Below are 15,617 nucleotides of genomic sequence, written 5' to 3' on the forward strand. Positions count from 1 at the left end.
GTGTTTTTTGAACATTAAAGCATGTCAACATATTCTGTTACACCAAATACACAAAATAATGATCTTTAAAATAGCATTTTGACCCCTTTAATAAATCTATTGATTTGAAATCCCTTTGACTACTGTATGTTTTTGACAATATAGACATTAGTTATGTGGTGACTGCATCCATTTCAGATGTGTATAACTGTTTTTCCCAAAGACTTAAGTTATAGTATCTGAAAAGTATTTAACGTGAAACAGATGTACTGTTGTAGATCAGGGGTGCCCAACCCTGTTCCTGGAGATCTACCTTCCTACAGAGTTCAGCTCCAACCCTGATCAAACACACCTGTCTGCAATTATCAAGTGCTCCCTCAGATCCTAATTAGTTGGGATTAGCTGAACCAACTAATTAGGATCTGAGGGAGCACTTGATAATTGCAGACAGGTGTGTTTGATCAGGGTTGGAACTGAACTCTGCAGGAAGGTAGATCTCCAGGACCAGAATTGGGCACCCCTGTTGTAGATTAATAGTGTGGGCCTAGTGAGGGATTCCTGGGGGCTAAGTGAGGGCTGCCCATGCAGGGCCAGCACTAAGGGGCCAACGTTTTGCCAATGAGCAACATCTCAGAGGCCCTGCACTGGCAGCCCGCTGGGGGCCCTTAGGCTAGCCCTAAGTGGGCCCGTAAAGGGCCAGTGCAGGCTTGTTTGCAGGGAAGCCCTCTGTTTTAGTCACTTTGCTGTCCAGTATTGTTTGCGGTTTATGGTGTGTTGTATTTATTATTAAAGACTGTGTGTTGGAATTCTCCTGGGTTGTGCGCTTGGCTATCAGCAACACAAAACAAATACATTATTGTTATGACATACTAAATCAGGGCTGTCCAAACTCGGTCCTGGAGGGCCGGTGTCCTGCAGAGTTTAGCTCTCCAACTTGCCTCAACACACCTGACTGGAAGTTTCTATGCCTAGTAAGAGCTTGATTAGCTGGTTCAGGTGTGTTTAATTAGGGTTGGAGCTAAACTCTGCAGGACACTGGCCCTCCAGGACCGAGTTTGGACAGCCCTGTACTAAATGTATTTTAGTCACATTGACTGTTTCCACATTCAGAGACTATAGGATCTTTATTGACATCCTTGTACTTGGAAACTTTTGGAATGATTGTGGCTGGTGTGAAGGACAGGAAAGCGCTGTGAGGCCAGTGAACTGAACGCATAGGACATTAAGAATACATTCATCACTTACATTTAGGAGAGCTGGTGTAATGGTAGTAATCAGACTCTGAGTGCTGGTAGTGTTCAGGCGAGTAGGCTGATGGGAATTTGGAAGATTGGACAATGTCCTCACTTGTCTTGCTCTTGGTTGCTGGATTGCAGTGATTGTCTGTAGGGAGAGTATGTCAAGATTATATATTTGGAAAAGCTTGAGATATAACAGCACATAGTAGTACAATCAGGCCCCCTTTACATCTAACATTAGTATGCATTTTCAGTGATCACACAATCCACATCAAAAACCAGCTGTAAGTGCACCCAAGATGCTTTGTGATCATGAACATGACCTACTTTTAGCAGGTCCTAAAAGTAGATCTCATCACCTGATTTGAACAATATTCAATGCATTACTCCTCTGAACTGCATTTGGAATCTCTTGTTTTGCTTCCCAAATCCTCACTAATGCTTCTTCTAGTCTATTTTCACACAGACACTTTCACTTTTTTTTTTTTTTTTGCTTGATTTTCTTCCCTTCTAGACCATATTAACGTCCTTTACTGGTGAAATTATTTAATATAGGTAAACACATCTCTATTCAATCACTACAAACATTGGAACTCAACCTAAGTAATGCTAATGCTAATGCAATGCTAGGTGTTAAGGGGGCATCAGTAAGAAAGATATAACGCTCACAAAACAGCCCAGAAGGAAATGACTTTAACACAAGCCACAACACTCAATATTAAGCATCTGTATTTATATAAATGAGATATTGAATAACCACAGAAAACACTTTAAAACTCTGTATTATTAGAAACGACACAGATATTGATATATTGCCTTTCAAATCTAAAGCAAAACCAGTCAAAAACAGCACTGAACTCCCATCCATATAAAACAACACACACAAGAAGATTCAACACAAATACAGAAGCACAGGCCTCACAGAATATTACCAATCCCTAATGGAAAAGACTTCACAGGGATGAGAGACGGAATGCAAGTGAGGGACTGGAGATCATTCGAACAAACAAACAACCCAAAACGTAGACAGACAGACGTGCAGGGAGAGAGAATACTTACAGAGTGAATGGTGACCGAGGAAAGTAGAGGTGGAGGGAATTGTATTTAAGGTGGTGAGGGGAAAAAACAAGGGGAAAAAAAAGAATAAGGGAAGAAATATTTGCATCCCAAAGAGTCTTCAGTGAGATTTTAAGTTTGGTACCCATATGGCAGAGAAGCAAATGATCTGCATGACAACAGTATGTGTCTTCTGCAGAAACACAGCTAGACATCTACAACAATATAACACTTTTCACTTACACATGCCGATCCACCATATGGGTAGCAAAATATTCCTTGTAAAGTGTTCATTACAGGCTTGTGACATGAGGATAAACGGAAATACACACTTGACTACACACAAAATGTAAACTGAGCCAACAAGCTCTCAGAGATGATTCTGACCTTTCTGAACTTGACGGACTGTGCAAGTATCTGAACTGGCCAGTAAATAAATCTGCAGTATTAGTGCAGCTCTGAAACAAATTAATCTCCCTTATGCCTTCTAGAGCTCTGTGGTTGTATACTGTCCATGCTAATTGGCAGGCCTACACAGAATCTCGACCAAAAGCTTTGAAGAACTCAAACGGCTATTGTTTACAAAGTTCTATATATCCCTTGCCCCCCGTGTGTTTGTCTTTTAAACATTTTAGCTAATTTGTTGCTGTTAGCAACCAATAAATGTCTAGTGTGCTTCATTCCATTTAACACCATTTAGTATACTTCAACTAATTACACAGATTTTATCCCTCAAAAAAGGTCAGAACTGCACAGAAAATGTCTGAAGTATTGGAGCAACTATTATTCACACAATATTGCACACCATACCACGTTTAAAGCCATTTCCCAATTTCTCCTAAAGAAAATGTGGACAAAGATTATATCTGGTCCTATAGTATATATTACAGGACTCAATAGTTTCAAGCCAGCTGATTGCTGTGAAAATTTGTCTTTTGATATTTGTCAACATAAAACATGTTTCATTTATTATTATTATTTGTATTATTATCAGTGTTGGAGAAAATCACTATTAAAAGTAATGCATTACAATACTGCGTTACTCCATAAAAATTAACTAATTGTGTTACTTAGTCATTTTTTATGGTAAGTATTGCTCTACATTGCTTTTGTGTTACTTTTTGTCAGTTGGGTTGGGCATGCTTATTTGTTTTTTAATAACAAAAAACACTAAAGTTATATTTTGGGTAACTGTAAGAGCCCTTTCACACCAAAAGTGATATTAATAAGGTATCAGTGAATAAATGGGAAAGCAAAGTAACTTGCGTTACTTATTTGAAAAAGTAACTCAGACATTTCATTGCAAATTTATAAGTAATACGTTACATTACTAGTTACATAAAAAAGTAATCTGATTATGGTACTTGTAATGCGCTACCCCAACACTGATCATCATCATCATTATTATTATTATTATTATTATTATCCTTCATTTTTTGTTCCTGACAAAAATACATAAAGTATGAAATAATATTTTTCTGGATTACATGAAAATACATAACTTTTTTGGTGGGGTGAAAACACTGGCATGGCAAAAAATCTGAACTGTTGAGCCCAGATAAAATCCTTAATGTTGAGCCCTTTATTACCCATTAACCCACTTTATTATCTTTAAAATATATCAGGTATAATGTTATTATTTATTATTTTGTTATAATCAAAAACAAGGATCATAATTAATCATACGGAAAATGGCACAAGTCTGTAATGCACATTTATACAGAATACACACATATAAATACACACACAGAGACATGCAGTTAAGGGAAAGATGTACTATTACTATTGTTGAGTTAAAGGGTTAGAGTTCATGGCATTTTGAGGACATACTAACCAATGTACTTGACAAAAAGTTGTGAGATTGCAAATTTATGAATGAACAGACAGAGATATGCACATAAACAACAATCTATCAAAGGATTTGCCACCAAATAACTAACAGAAGTAGTGTAGGGACTTACCTAGTCCCTACAGTACATGTAACATTCAGTGTGTTATCAGAAACAATATGGCAGCCATTTGAACTCTGTGAACTACCGTAGGATGTTTAGACTTTCACGCTTGCTCATTTCATGCTTAAACAGGTTTGCCTTCCTAACAGCGGTTTCTCAACAGGGTTGAGCGTAACTTCAGTGGGGCTTCTCTGTGGCATCAAATGCGGTCACTTCCCAGTCGATCTAAAGCAGAGGGGGGGCATGGCAAGTTTTAACCATGCCTCAGCAAGCCTCATCCTTTCTTCATCACCCTCCTGTAGAAGCAAGGATGCGCTCGTGCCAGTTCTACATTCTTCTGTCATGCACGAAACGGAAAGCAGGATGCACTCTGATGCTTGAGCAGAAAGGACAATTTCTTATCCTTTTTTCACCTAAGACATACAGTTCCAAGAAATAAAGAATGTGAATCCATTTGATTTACATGATTTTCTTAATATATCGGTCATAAAATAGTAGATAAACACAGTTTGCTTAAACAAACAGGCAAAATTTATCCTGACTGTTGCAGATCTGCAATTATAGAAAACGTGTGGCAGTTATATAAAAAGCATTTACTTTATATATAAGTATTTGCATACTTTTTCTATTTTGCACTGGTTCACTGAAGATGGAAAGACGTATAACAGTTTGTCTAATATTTTTTTAAGCAGACCGTATTCATCTATTGTTATGATTTATATCAGAGATCAGATCAAATTCAATGACCAATTTATACAGAATACTAGTTCAATCCAAAAAGGTTCACATAAGTGTTCTTGCAACTGTATTAAGCTACTTCTAACATGTGTACCATGGTATATACTTCATTTGTGCACGCCAAATCCTCTAGTAATTTAATATGAGCTGTTTTTCTTCCTCATTTGCTCACGACTCTTAAAGTCTTTTAGACTAAAGGGTTTGCTGGAGGACAGCTATGGATGACACTAACACTAATCAGACACATCTTTCCCATGAGCCCACACAGCCTCAGGACTGAGCGTGAGGGAAAACAGGCCAGAGCAGGCCGAGTACACTATACCATGTCTCTTATAGATGGGAGGCTTCCTGTAGATGTTGGGCTCCCCTGTGGCTGGGAAGAAAGGGAGAGATTAGAAATAAAACATGGAGGAGATGTAAGTGACAGGCAGAAGAAAGCAAAGTAAACGGGGCAGGAAATGCTTTTTTGTTCTTCCTTTTCAGGCTTCCAGGGACCTTTAGGGTAAGGTGGAGGAGAGTGGAAGGGTTGAAGAGAACACAAAAAAGGAGTACAGCCATACTACAGATGTATAGCATAGACATATTCAACAGTTACAGAGACTTTGATCCATTAACAAGACTTTAATTTACATTCATATATACTGCTGGATGAATATGACAATGATGACAGCAGCCAATGAGGTGAATGTCGAGGCCTGGCCTACCTGGCACATGGAAATGCTTGGGAGCTTGGTTTGTGGTGGGCGTGCTGGACCGGGCATCTAGCTGATTGTAATAGGGTGAACTTCTGCCACTCTCAGTGCCTGTAGCAAGCCCCAAGCCAATGACAGTAACAGAACCAGAGCATGAGTGCACAGTTCCTGTGCGCCCTAACCACACACACTCAATCATCACACCGGCGATCATCAGATCAATGATCCAAGATTAGCCAGGCAGGGACAGTATGCATTTCAAAACAGAAGAAAAGACATACTGTGCCAGACAGAGGGGTGCATAGGATGTGGGTGGAATGGCGGGACACACTCCCAAATAACAACCAAACATATCCCACATAAAAAGCCTATAAAGCTTATTTTAGTTAAAGTCAACATGAAATCTCTTATTGTGCTCTTGTTGTAAATAATTCATCACAATCTCATTATTTTAAAAATTTATTTAATCAAAATTGAATAATTTTTGGGTCACATCACAACTTTAAGATCCAATCAATTCCAGATGAATAAAGTACTGTCTTTCCCAGTGTTGATATTGTTAAATAAATTAAAATATATTTCCGTTAATTGAAATAAAGCTGAAACAAAATAAAATAATCACAAATGTTGCATTGGTGACTAACTGAAATAAAACAAGTTGAAGTTGAAGTACTAAATGTACTAGCAAACTACAACTGAAATAAAAATAAAGATAAATAGAAATATAAAAAATTATAAAATGATAAAAACATGACAAAATTACTCAAACAAATTAAAATGAAAACAAAATATAAAAATAAAAGGTACTTCAAAATACGAATAAATACTATAATAGTATCTAAATAATACTAAAATAGCACTTCTCCTTTCTCTTTTGTCACTGAACGTCCCATTTTATTTGTAAATAAATCACATTACAGAGGTTGTGAATATCATTTCATGCTGACTTTAAAATCACTATCAGTACTCAACATCAGTCACTACACTCTCATAAAAAAGATACAAAAGCTGTACTGGAGTGGTACCTTTTCAAAAGGTAAACCTGTGTACCTTATTTACCCATAAAGGATGCATACTGATACCTTAAATGTACATATCAGTACCTAAAATGTACAGTACATATTAGTACCTAAATGCAAGGGTACTACCCCAGTAACAATACTCTTGCAAAAGGTTTTGAACTTTTGTTCAATGTCCTTGCTATATAACGGCAAACCACAATTTTATGTATACAGGCAAAGCAAGAAATATATAGTATATTTTCCACTATACTGCATATTCAGTATAGTTCTCAAGCCATTCCTGCTGAAAAGACCAGCTTAGACCAGTATGCTGATTCAAGCTGGTTAGTGCTGGTCCACTATCCATGTAGTTTACCAGCAAGAAATGCTGGTCAACTTGCATAGTTTTCTGATGAAGCCGCAAGCTGGTTACACCAGCATCCCATAAATCAGGGATGAGAGTGTATTTGTTTCTGCTCAGCAGCAGGGACTCACCGTATCTGTAGTAGTGCTGTGGAGAGCGGGGCATGATGGGAGACATGCCCTGTCTGCTGTAGGTGGGGGAGTCTATGTACCCCGGACTGGAGGATCTTCTCATCCTCATGTCCATACTGTCATACATGTCCTAGTCACATCAAATGTCATTATTCATAACTATGACTGTGAGAATCTCTCATTTGTATTTACTCAGTGACCAAAATGATTCATAGAGCAACAACTGTCAATTTAACACACTTAATCACACACTTACGTGCTAAATCTACTTTAGACAGATTGATAGCTTGGTTGCAAAATATATTGCTGTGGACTTAACACAGTAAATTTGAGTCAAAACTTTTACCTGAGAATAAGGGGAGAGTGTGCCCAAAGACTGTGGAGACAAAAAAAGGAGAGAGTGAGTACAACAGTAAATCAGAGATAAACCTTCAGTCTCTTCCTCCATGACATCTGATGTGTAAGGGGAGTGAAAAGAGCAAGAGGACGGAGGTGAAGGAGCCACTGTGATCAGACCAACCTATTTTGCATCTCCTGCAGAACTGTAGAACTCAACATTATCTACTCAGCAAACATAAATTCAAGAGATAGTTCACCCAGCTATAGATAGTTCATCCTATCATTTACTCAGTCTCATGTCATTCCAAACTATGATTTTTCTTCTATATACTACAAACAAAATTATTAAGTAGCTTGTGGTCACAGTTCGCTTCAATGTAAAAATCAGAGCAGCATCGACATTCTGCTAAACATCTCCTTTTGTGTTCCTCAAACATACAGGTTTAGAACAATTCGAGGGGGAGTAAATGATAGAATTGCGAAGTTTTGGGTAAACTGTCCATTTAAGCAACATCACACAAATTGCTAGCGTTTTTCAGAGAGCTTTCCAAAAGCAAACTAAAGCAAGGTGGCTCAACCAAAAGCATTCATATTCACTATTAATAGTGGGAGAAAGGCACAACATAGTGCTTCAGTAAACAAAAGCATACAGCCAGCCAACGGATGCAACATAGATGAGAAACTCAAAGCTAAGCTCGGCTAGGACCAGGCCAGTAGATACGGCAACAGGGGGAGACATGCTAAAAGTCGACCCAGAGTGGCTCTAGTGGTCCTCTAGGGCAGTACCTCCCCAAAGCTGAGACGCTCTAGCCTGTCATCGGAGCAGTATCTGTGACTGGGCTCATTGGACCAGAAGTCTGGCCTCTGCACTTCATAAATGGCTTTAACCTTAGGTAGCGCCGCCAAGTCTTTGTAATCAAGGATCTCGTTCTCCATTTTTGCCTGAGGAGGAGGGACACGTGACAGATACACACACTCACACGTCAAATGCAATGGGCAGGCCTGAAAAAAACAGCAATGATGACAGGCGACAGCAACATTAACAATACAATTAAGTGTGGGAATAAGCCCAGTTGGCACACTTTAAAGCAAGTGCCGTTAGAATACAATTGAGCTCATTATTGAAACTGTAATATAGCACATAAATGCTACAAAAATGTCATAGTGGATTTGATAAGACTGCTTATGACATCATTTTTGTGGGATAAGTATAAAGTTAACATGCAAACTGAAGTTTCTGTTTTTATTTTGGATGTATAAACTACATGACCCAAATACTATTTCAAGGGATAGTTAAACCAAAAATGAAAACCATCATCATTTACCCACCCTCATGTCATTTCAAACCTGTATGACTTACTTACTTAAGTGAAACAAAAAATATATTTTGAAAAATGTCTCCATGCCCCCCCACCCCCTCCATACTATGTAAGGGTCCAGTGTTGTTTTGGACCACACTGACCTTCATCGTATGGACAAAAACAGTTTAACAAAGCATTTTATTTTGTGTTCAACAGGATAAAGAAAGTTGTACTGATTTGGAACGACACGAGGGTGAGTAAATGATGACACACTTTCATATTTGAGTGAACTATCCCTTTAAAACATTTTAATTGGTGACTTTCTTTACCAATGATCCCAGATAGTATTTTAAGGGTTTCATTTCGATTTGAATCTCACAGATGTACAGCTTGACCTTCAGCACGTGTCACGCTTGACCTTCAGCAGAGTATGTAGCTGCAGGGCTTGCCAGCGTATATGCTTACAATGTGTTATGCATACATCAATCACACACACACTGCAAAAAGGTTACACACTCGGGCTGGCCTTTACTTCCACATGTGATGTTAATGACGGCACCACTGCAGAACGCACACAAACACATTATGAACAAGCCAATAAACTCAAGCACGAGAGTCATCCATCTTGGGATGGCCAATAATACTTACATTTATGCATTTGACAGATGCTTTTATCCAAAGCAACCTTCAGTGCATTCAAGCTATACATTTTATCAGTACATGCATTCTCTGGAAATCAAACCTGTGACTGTCATGTGCCATGATGTACTAGTTGAGAAACCACAGGAATCTTCATGGCATTTTACACTACCAATCCAGTGTTTGGGGTTAACAAGATTTTTAATGGTTTTGAAAGAAGTCTCTTATGCTCACCAAGGCTGCATTTATATGATCAAAAACACAGTAAAAACTGTAATATTGTGAAATATTTTTATAATTTAAAATAAATGTTTTCAATTTTAATGTATTTTAAAATGTAATTTATTCCTGTGATGCAAAGCTCAATTTTCAGCAGCCATTACTCCAGTCTTCAGTGCCACATGATCCTTCAGAAATAATTCTAATATGCTGATTTGAAACATTTCTTATTATCAATGTTGAAAAGCTGTGCTGCTCACTATTTTTATGGAAACCAAACCAAGAAATAAAACAGCATTTATGTGAAATAGGAATCTTTTGTAACATTATAAAAGTCTTTACTGTAACTTTTAATCAGTTTAATGCATCCTTGCTCAAGTATAAGTATTCTCTCTCTCTCTCTCAAAAAAAACCCCCCAAACTTTTACTACTTTTACACTACTTTTCATGGCAGTGTATGTCAAATATTGTAACAATAAAAGAACAGTTCATTCAAAAATGGATGTTCTGTCATTATTTATATAATCAAATTTGGTAATTTGGTGATAACTGTACAGTGTTTTTGTATTCCACAAAAGAAATACAGTCATACAGGTTTGGATCAACATGACTGAATGAATAAAAGGTGACTGAATTTTCATTTTTGGGTGAACTTCTCTCTCTCTCTCTCTCTCAAAAAAAACCCCCCAAACTTTTACTACTTTTACACTACTTTTCATGGCAGGGTATGTCAAATATTGTAACAATAAAAGAACAGTTCATTCAAAAATGGATGTTCTGTCATTATTTATATAATCAAATTTGGTAATTTGGTGATAACTGTACAGTGTTTTTGTATTCCACAAAAGAAATACAGTCATACAGGTTTGGATCAACATGACTGAATGAATAAAAGGTGACTGAATTTTCATTTTTGGGTGAACTGTCCCTTTAAATTGTACCTAACATTAACATGAACACATGTCAAAATAATGACAAAAAGTATCATAATTTTAAAATCAAATGTTCTGATTTTGTATCATTTACAGATCTGTCGTTTTCTTTCGAGCTGGACAGTGAATGGCTACTTACACAGATGACTCTGCTGGGTGAACTAATGCTAGAGCCTGGCGGAGAGATGGAGGTTTCTGATGTGCGTCTGAGCTGTAAAATAAAATAAGGAAGAAAACAGAAGAGCTTCAGAGTGAGATCTGCAGGAATTTTGAAAATCAGTGTGTAACTGTTAAAAAAAAGACATTTACTCTCAGTTTCCTCTCTGCTCGAGATGCTTGTTTACACACAGGATGCCACACCTCTGAACCTGAGAAACAGAGCCAAACAAAGAGGAGAACGTTAGATACAGCGCATAAAACTTCTAATCCAGCCATGTGTTAATTCAAGACATTTTAAGATGACTTGATTTAAAACGTAAAAAGTGGGATTATGAGATTAAACCACATGGATTTCAGTTGACCAGTAAGATTTTTTTTTATTTATTTAGCAAGGATACATTAAAAAGAGCAAAAGTGACAGTAAAGACCTTTACATTGTTACAAAATATTTCAAATAAATGATGTTAAAAGATTATCACAGTTTCAACATTTATACTAATAAAACATTTCACTAACATGTTAAATTGTAATAATATTTCAAAATATTACTATTTCATTGTATTTTTTGATGCAGACTTAGTGAGAATAAGAGACTTATTTCAAAAACATAACATATTAAAATAAAATATCTTACTGAACCCAAACTTTTAATCATTAGGATATAAAAGTGGTATTAAATTTAAATCATACTTCTACATTTTATAAACTGAATATATATATTCTCTCTCTTTTTTATTTTTTTTAAATAAATTTTTTTTTTTTTGCGCTGTCATCTCTCTCTTTTTTTTTTTTTGGAGTAGGCACTGGCTCCATGTCCTTTTTTGAAGAAAATGTCCCTGATGGACTTGCACTATGACATTTTTATTGCAAATTTTATTCAATTTGCCATTTTGGACCTGCCTGCCAGTCACATTCCTGCTGATGCAGACTTAGTGAGAATAAGAGACTTCGTTCAAAAACATTTAAAGATCTTACTGAACCCAAACTTTTAATTGGTAAGATTTAAATCATATTTCTACATTCATAATCTGATTTATATTATAAACTGAAAATATTTTTTGAGTAGACACTGGCGCCATGGCTTTTTTGAAGAAAATGTGGACCTAATGGACTTGCACTGAGATTTTTATTGTACATTTTATTCAGTTTGGCATCTTAGACCTGCCTGCCAATCACATTCCTCCTGACCTTAGTGGTGAGTTTGAGATTTGGAAGCAGATGGATAACTCAAGCTAAGGCAAATACATTTAATGTAATGACTCTATGAGAAGAAAGGCCAGAGTGCATTCATTCAACTGTGGTATTTTGATTTCAGATTAATGGGTTTTTTAATCCGATGCTCTGTCTCTGCCTGGCTCATTCTCTCCCTTTCTTGTTCCCTACGTACCTCTCTCTTTTTGCATGATAGTAATGTGTTGACAGCCGGCTCTGCTGACTTTTAAATGCATTTACCTCGAGACGTATTCGCTAGCCTGTAACATACTTACACATCTCCGCGCTGAATGTGAAACAGAACAGACAAACACAGAGAAAGACCTGCGGTGCATTCTAATGTCCGCCAGCTGCTGGCACTGGAAGTCATATGAGCGATCACACAATTCTACAGAGGAAATCCACTGAATGGGGCATTGAGACAGATCAAGATGAGCCTTTGTGACTCTTTGTGGAACAACATCAGTTTCTTCATAAAAGTCTCACTACAGCCTTTATCTCCCACATGAATCTTGCATATTGTTCATGATGGTCTGGAAATGAAGCTAGTATTGAAAGATTGTCATGGAATATTCTATAAAGAGCTCTTTTATAAGCAAAGTGCTCATCTGCTCTGTCACAAGGATGAACTTGTGAATGAATATCTCAATTATTTTTTCTAAACAAAAACATGATTTAATGAAATGCAATTTGATATTTTTGTTTGAGTAACTTACTTTGAGTAATTTTTTTAAAATCCTTTTAATCTCTCATACATTTCAGAAAACATCTTTCACAAGGTTTCTCACAAGAATTGCCAAAGTGTGCAATGAAAAGTTTAAAAATCTCCTAAAGTCACTTTAATGTCATACAGTAGCTGTATACTCTTACTTCTCTGTATGTCAATGAGTGCCTGCTTTTTAATTTCTGTGTTCAGTTGTCTGGGACATAAGATCTTTGCTCATCAATGCAAATCCCATAGGCACCTGAGACATTTGAGATTTCTCATGTTAATGTATACACATTATGGAAGGCTCATGCCCAATGCCCCCCACCCAATAATATAACTTTTAAATAGAGACACTCAAGAAGTATTATTATTTGGACACTTTCTAAATTGCAGTAAATCAGGTATATTATCTCATTCAATTTTGATGTTATCTCATTCCATAAAGTTTATTTGTTAATTTTAGAAATCTTAAAATTGTATTTAATTTTAAATATATTATATATATTTATATTATATTATATATTTATCTATTTTTAATGTTCATTGTTAGAAAAAAATTAAACTAGGTGTTTAAAACTATAGTTAGACGTTTCCACATTTAAGTAATTGCAAAGCTCATAGAAAATGAATAGAAAATAAAACAGCTCATATAATTTGTAGTTCGACCACTTGAGGTTGACAATCACCATTTTCTGAAAGTTAAGCAACTTTCACTGACCATTTGTTGAAAAATAAAAAAAAAATCACATCCTTATTTGGAAGAGTTTCAGGCCCTACTTTGCACCCTATTCATGGAAAGTGTCGGCTGTTGGCCTCTGTAACCTCTCCTCACCTGTGAGATACATCTCCTCTCCTTCTATAAACGTCATCTTACACCTGGCACAGCGAGCACAAGTGGGGTGGTAGTGCTTCCCTCCAGCCTGGACAGAGAAAGACAGGGACAAACAGAGGAATAAGAAAATATTGTAGGATACTCTAAAAGATTTTAAAACATGTACAGCACATAAATGCTCCACCTGTTAAACCCATTATCATGAGCACAATAAACATATACTTGTCTCAACAGTGTCCTCCATATTAAGCAACAAAGCACTCCTCCTTTATTGCTGTTTTAATACTGCTCAAGACTCATTTCAGCTCTACAGACGTGTAATGACTCTCTTGCTCACCGTACACACATTTAAAGCTTACGTAGATCCTTCAGTGCCAAGAATCAGTAATTGAGAGAATTGTTCCCCTGGGCCAGTTAAAAAAAATATGAGCTTGTTGATGGAACTGCAGAGAATTAACAATTTTTTTAATATTTACACTGGTTGTTTAGAGTTCTACTTGAGGAAATGGGACAAATTAGATAGAACAGAAATGTCCCCTAAGTGTACGGGGTAAAAAGGCATTCATGTATTACAATTAAAATTATACAACAGTTAATACTGGTCCTTCAAGCTAGTCAAGCAGCATACCAGCAGTGCTGCTGTAACAGTCCAACAGTACTGACACTTTCACAGTTTGTATTTACGTTGTTACACCAGTAGGTGGCGACTAGTGACTGTCTTTATAAGTGAGTCATTGGAATCATTCACTCAGCTGATTCATTAAAAAATACGAATTTATTCAGGTACTACACACAATGTGTTTATGAATGAATCATTGAATTATTTAATCATTCACTGAACTGATTGATTTAAAACCGAACATCACATGTGACTGTCATTGTAAACGAGACATTGAATCATTTAATCACTTGGCTCGGTTCAAAACTAATTAACTAGAAATGATTCAGCAACAAAATATGTGACTGTCTTTATGAATGAATCACTGAATGAGCCACTAAAACAATTTGTACAAAACACTGATTCACTGATAAACAAGACATGTGACCGTCTTCATGAATGAGTCACTGAATCAGTCACTCAAATGATTCATTAAAAACATTCATTCATTCAGGAAAAAACATGACTTTCTGAAAGCGTCACTCAACCATTTAATCACTTACTAAACTGAATTATAGTACAAAACTGATTCATTAAGGAGTGAAACGTGACTGTCTTCATGAAAGAGTCGGTTGAATCATTCACGCAACTGATTAATTTAACGATGAATCATGTGACTGTTTTTATGAATGAGTCATTGAATCAGTCACTCAAACAATTTGTTCAAAACACTTATTCATTCAGGAACAAAACAAGTGACTCTCTTCAGTAAGTAATTTGAATCATTCACTCAAATTCTCTTCAAAAACACTAAATGGTCTGAGCTGCTCAGAGACACAACCATGGATTCTTTTGTGACTTTGTTTGGAACTAACTACATTAGAAGAATAAAGACCAACAAAATAACTGCCTATTATGTATGTAATAGTAATTGGGTCAACGGGTATTTAGTTATGCTGCTCCATTTGATTGGAATCAACTACAAGATAAGTTATGCTTAAAAGAGTTGGTATCACTAAATGATTTTAAATGTATTTTAAAGGATCTATTTGTAGAGTCACCTGATTGCAAATGTTTTGAGTGATTTGTGTATGTTTCTGTGTATGTAAACAAATGTATTTTGTTTTATGTGTAACTATATGTGCTGCCTATCTTGGCCAGGACCCTCTTGTAAATGAAATTTTAAATCTTAAGAGTTTTTAAATTTCCTGGTTAAATAAAGGTAAAATAAAAAAAAAAGAATAATAAAAATATAAAAAGTAAGTACTTAAGACTAGTATGACAGTTGCTATTTATAGACTAACACTGCAAATACACCAAATGTTGTCTCATTAGGAAGCCCAAAGAAAGGGGCATAGTGGAGAGGAGGCACAGAGTAGGTGGCGAAAGAAGGCCAGTTTATGAGCTAGAGCAGTGTTTCCCAACCGGGGTGCCGTCTGTCGAGAGCAGGGGTGCTGTGTAAAAAATCCTTTTTTAATATTTTTAAATTGCTAAAATGTTCAAAAAAGCAGCTATTATATAATATC

General features: G+C 36.4%; 1 protein-coding gene across 1 annotated transcript in view; it reads right to left on the reverse strand.

Moving 5' to 3' along the window:
• Positions 1-15,617, reverse strand: part of LOC107664319 (actin-binding LIM protein 3-like) — an 82,325-nt gene that overhangs the window by 9,681 nt on the left and 57,027 nt on the right. The window contains exons 7-15 of the mRNA XM_016454845.1: positions 13,494-13,581; positions 10,891-10,949; positions 10,721-10,792; positions 8,277-8,432; positions 7,498-7,527; positions 7,152-7,281; positions 5,668-5,766; positions 5,286-5,336; positions 1,221-1,344 (exon numbers count right to left, since the gene is read on the reverse strand). Coding sequence (XP_016310331.1) covers positions 1,221-1,344; positions 5,286-5,336; positions 5,668-5,766; positions 7,152-7,281; positions 7,498-7,527; positions 8,277-8,432; positions 10,721-10,792; positions 10,891-10,949; positions 13,494-13,581 — 809 coding nt within the window. The remainder of the gene's footprint in view (positions 1-1,220; positions 1,345-5,285; positions 5,337-5,667; positions 5,767-7,151; positions 7,282-7,497; positions 7,528-8,276; positions 8,433-10,720; positions 10,793-10,890; positions 10,950-13,493; positions 13,582-15,617) is intronic.

This window comes from Sinocyclocheilus anshuiensis, unplaced genomic scaffold, assembly GCF_001515605.1.
Source record: "Sinocyclocheilus anshuiensis isolate Anshui unplaced genomic scaffold, SAMN03320099.WGS_v1.1 scaffold111, whole genome shotgun sequence".
Classification (NCBI taxonomy): domain Eukaryota; kingdom Metazoa; phylum Chordata; class Actinopteri; order Cypriniformes; family Cyprinidae; genus Sinocyclocheilus; species Sinocyclocheilus anshuiensis.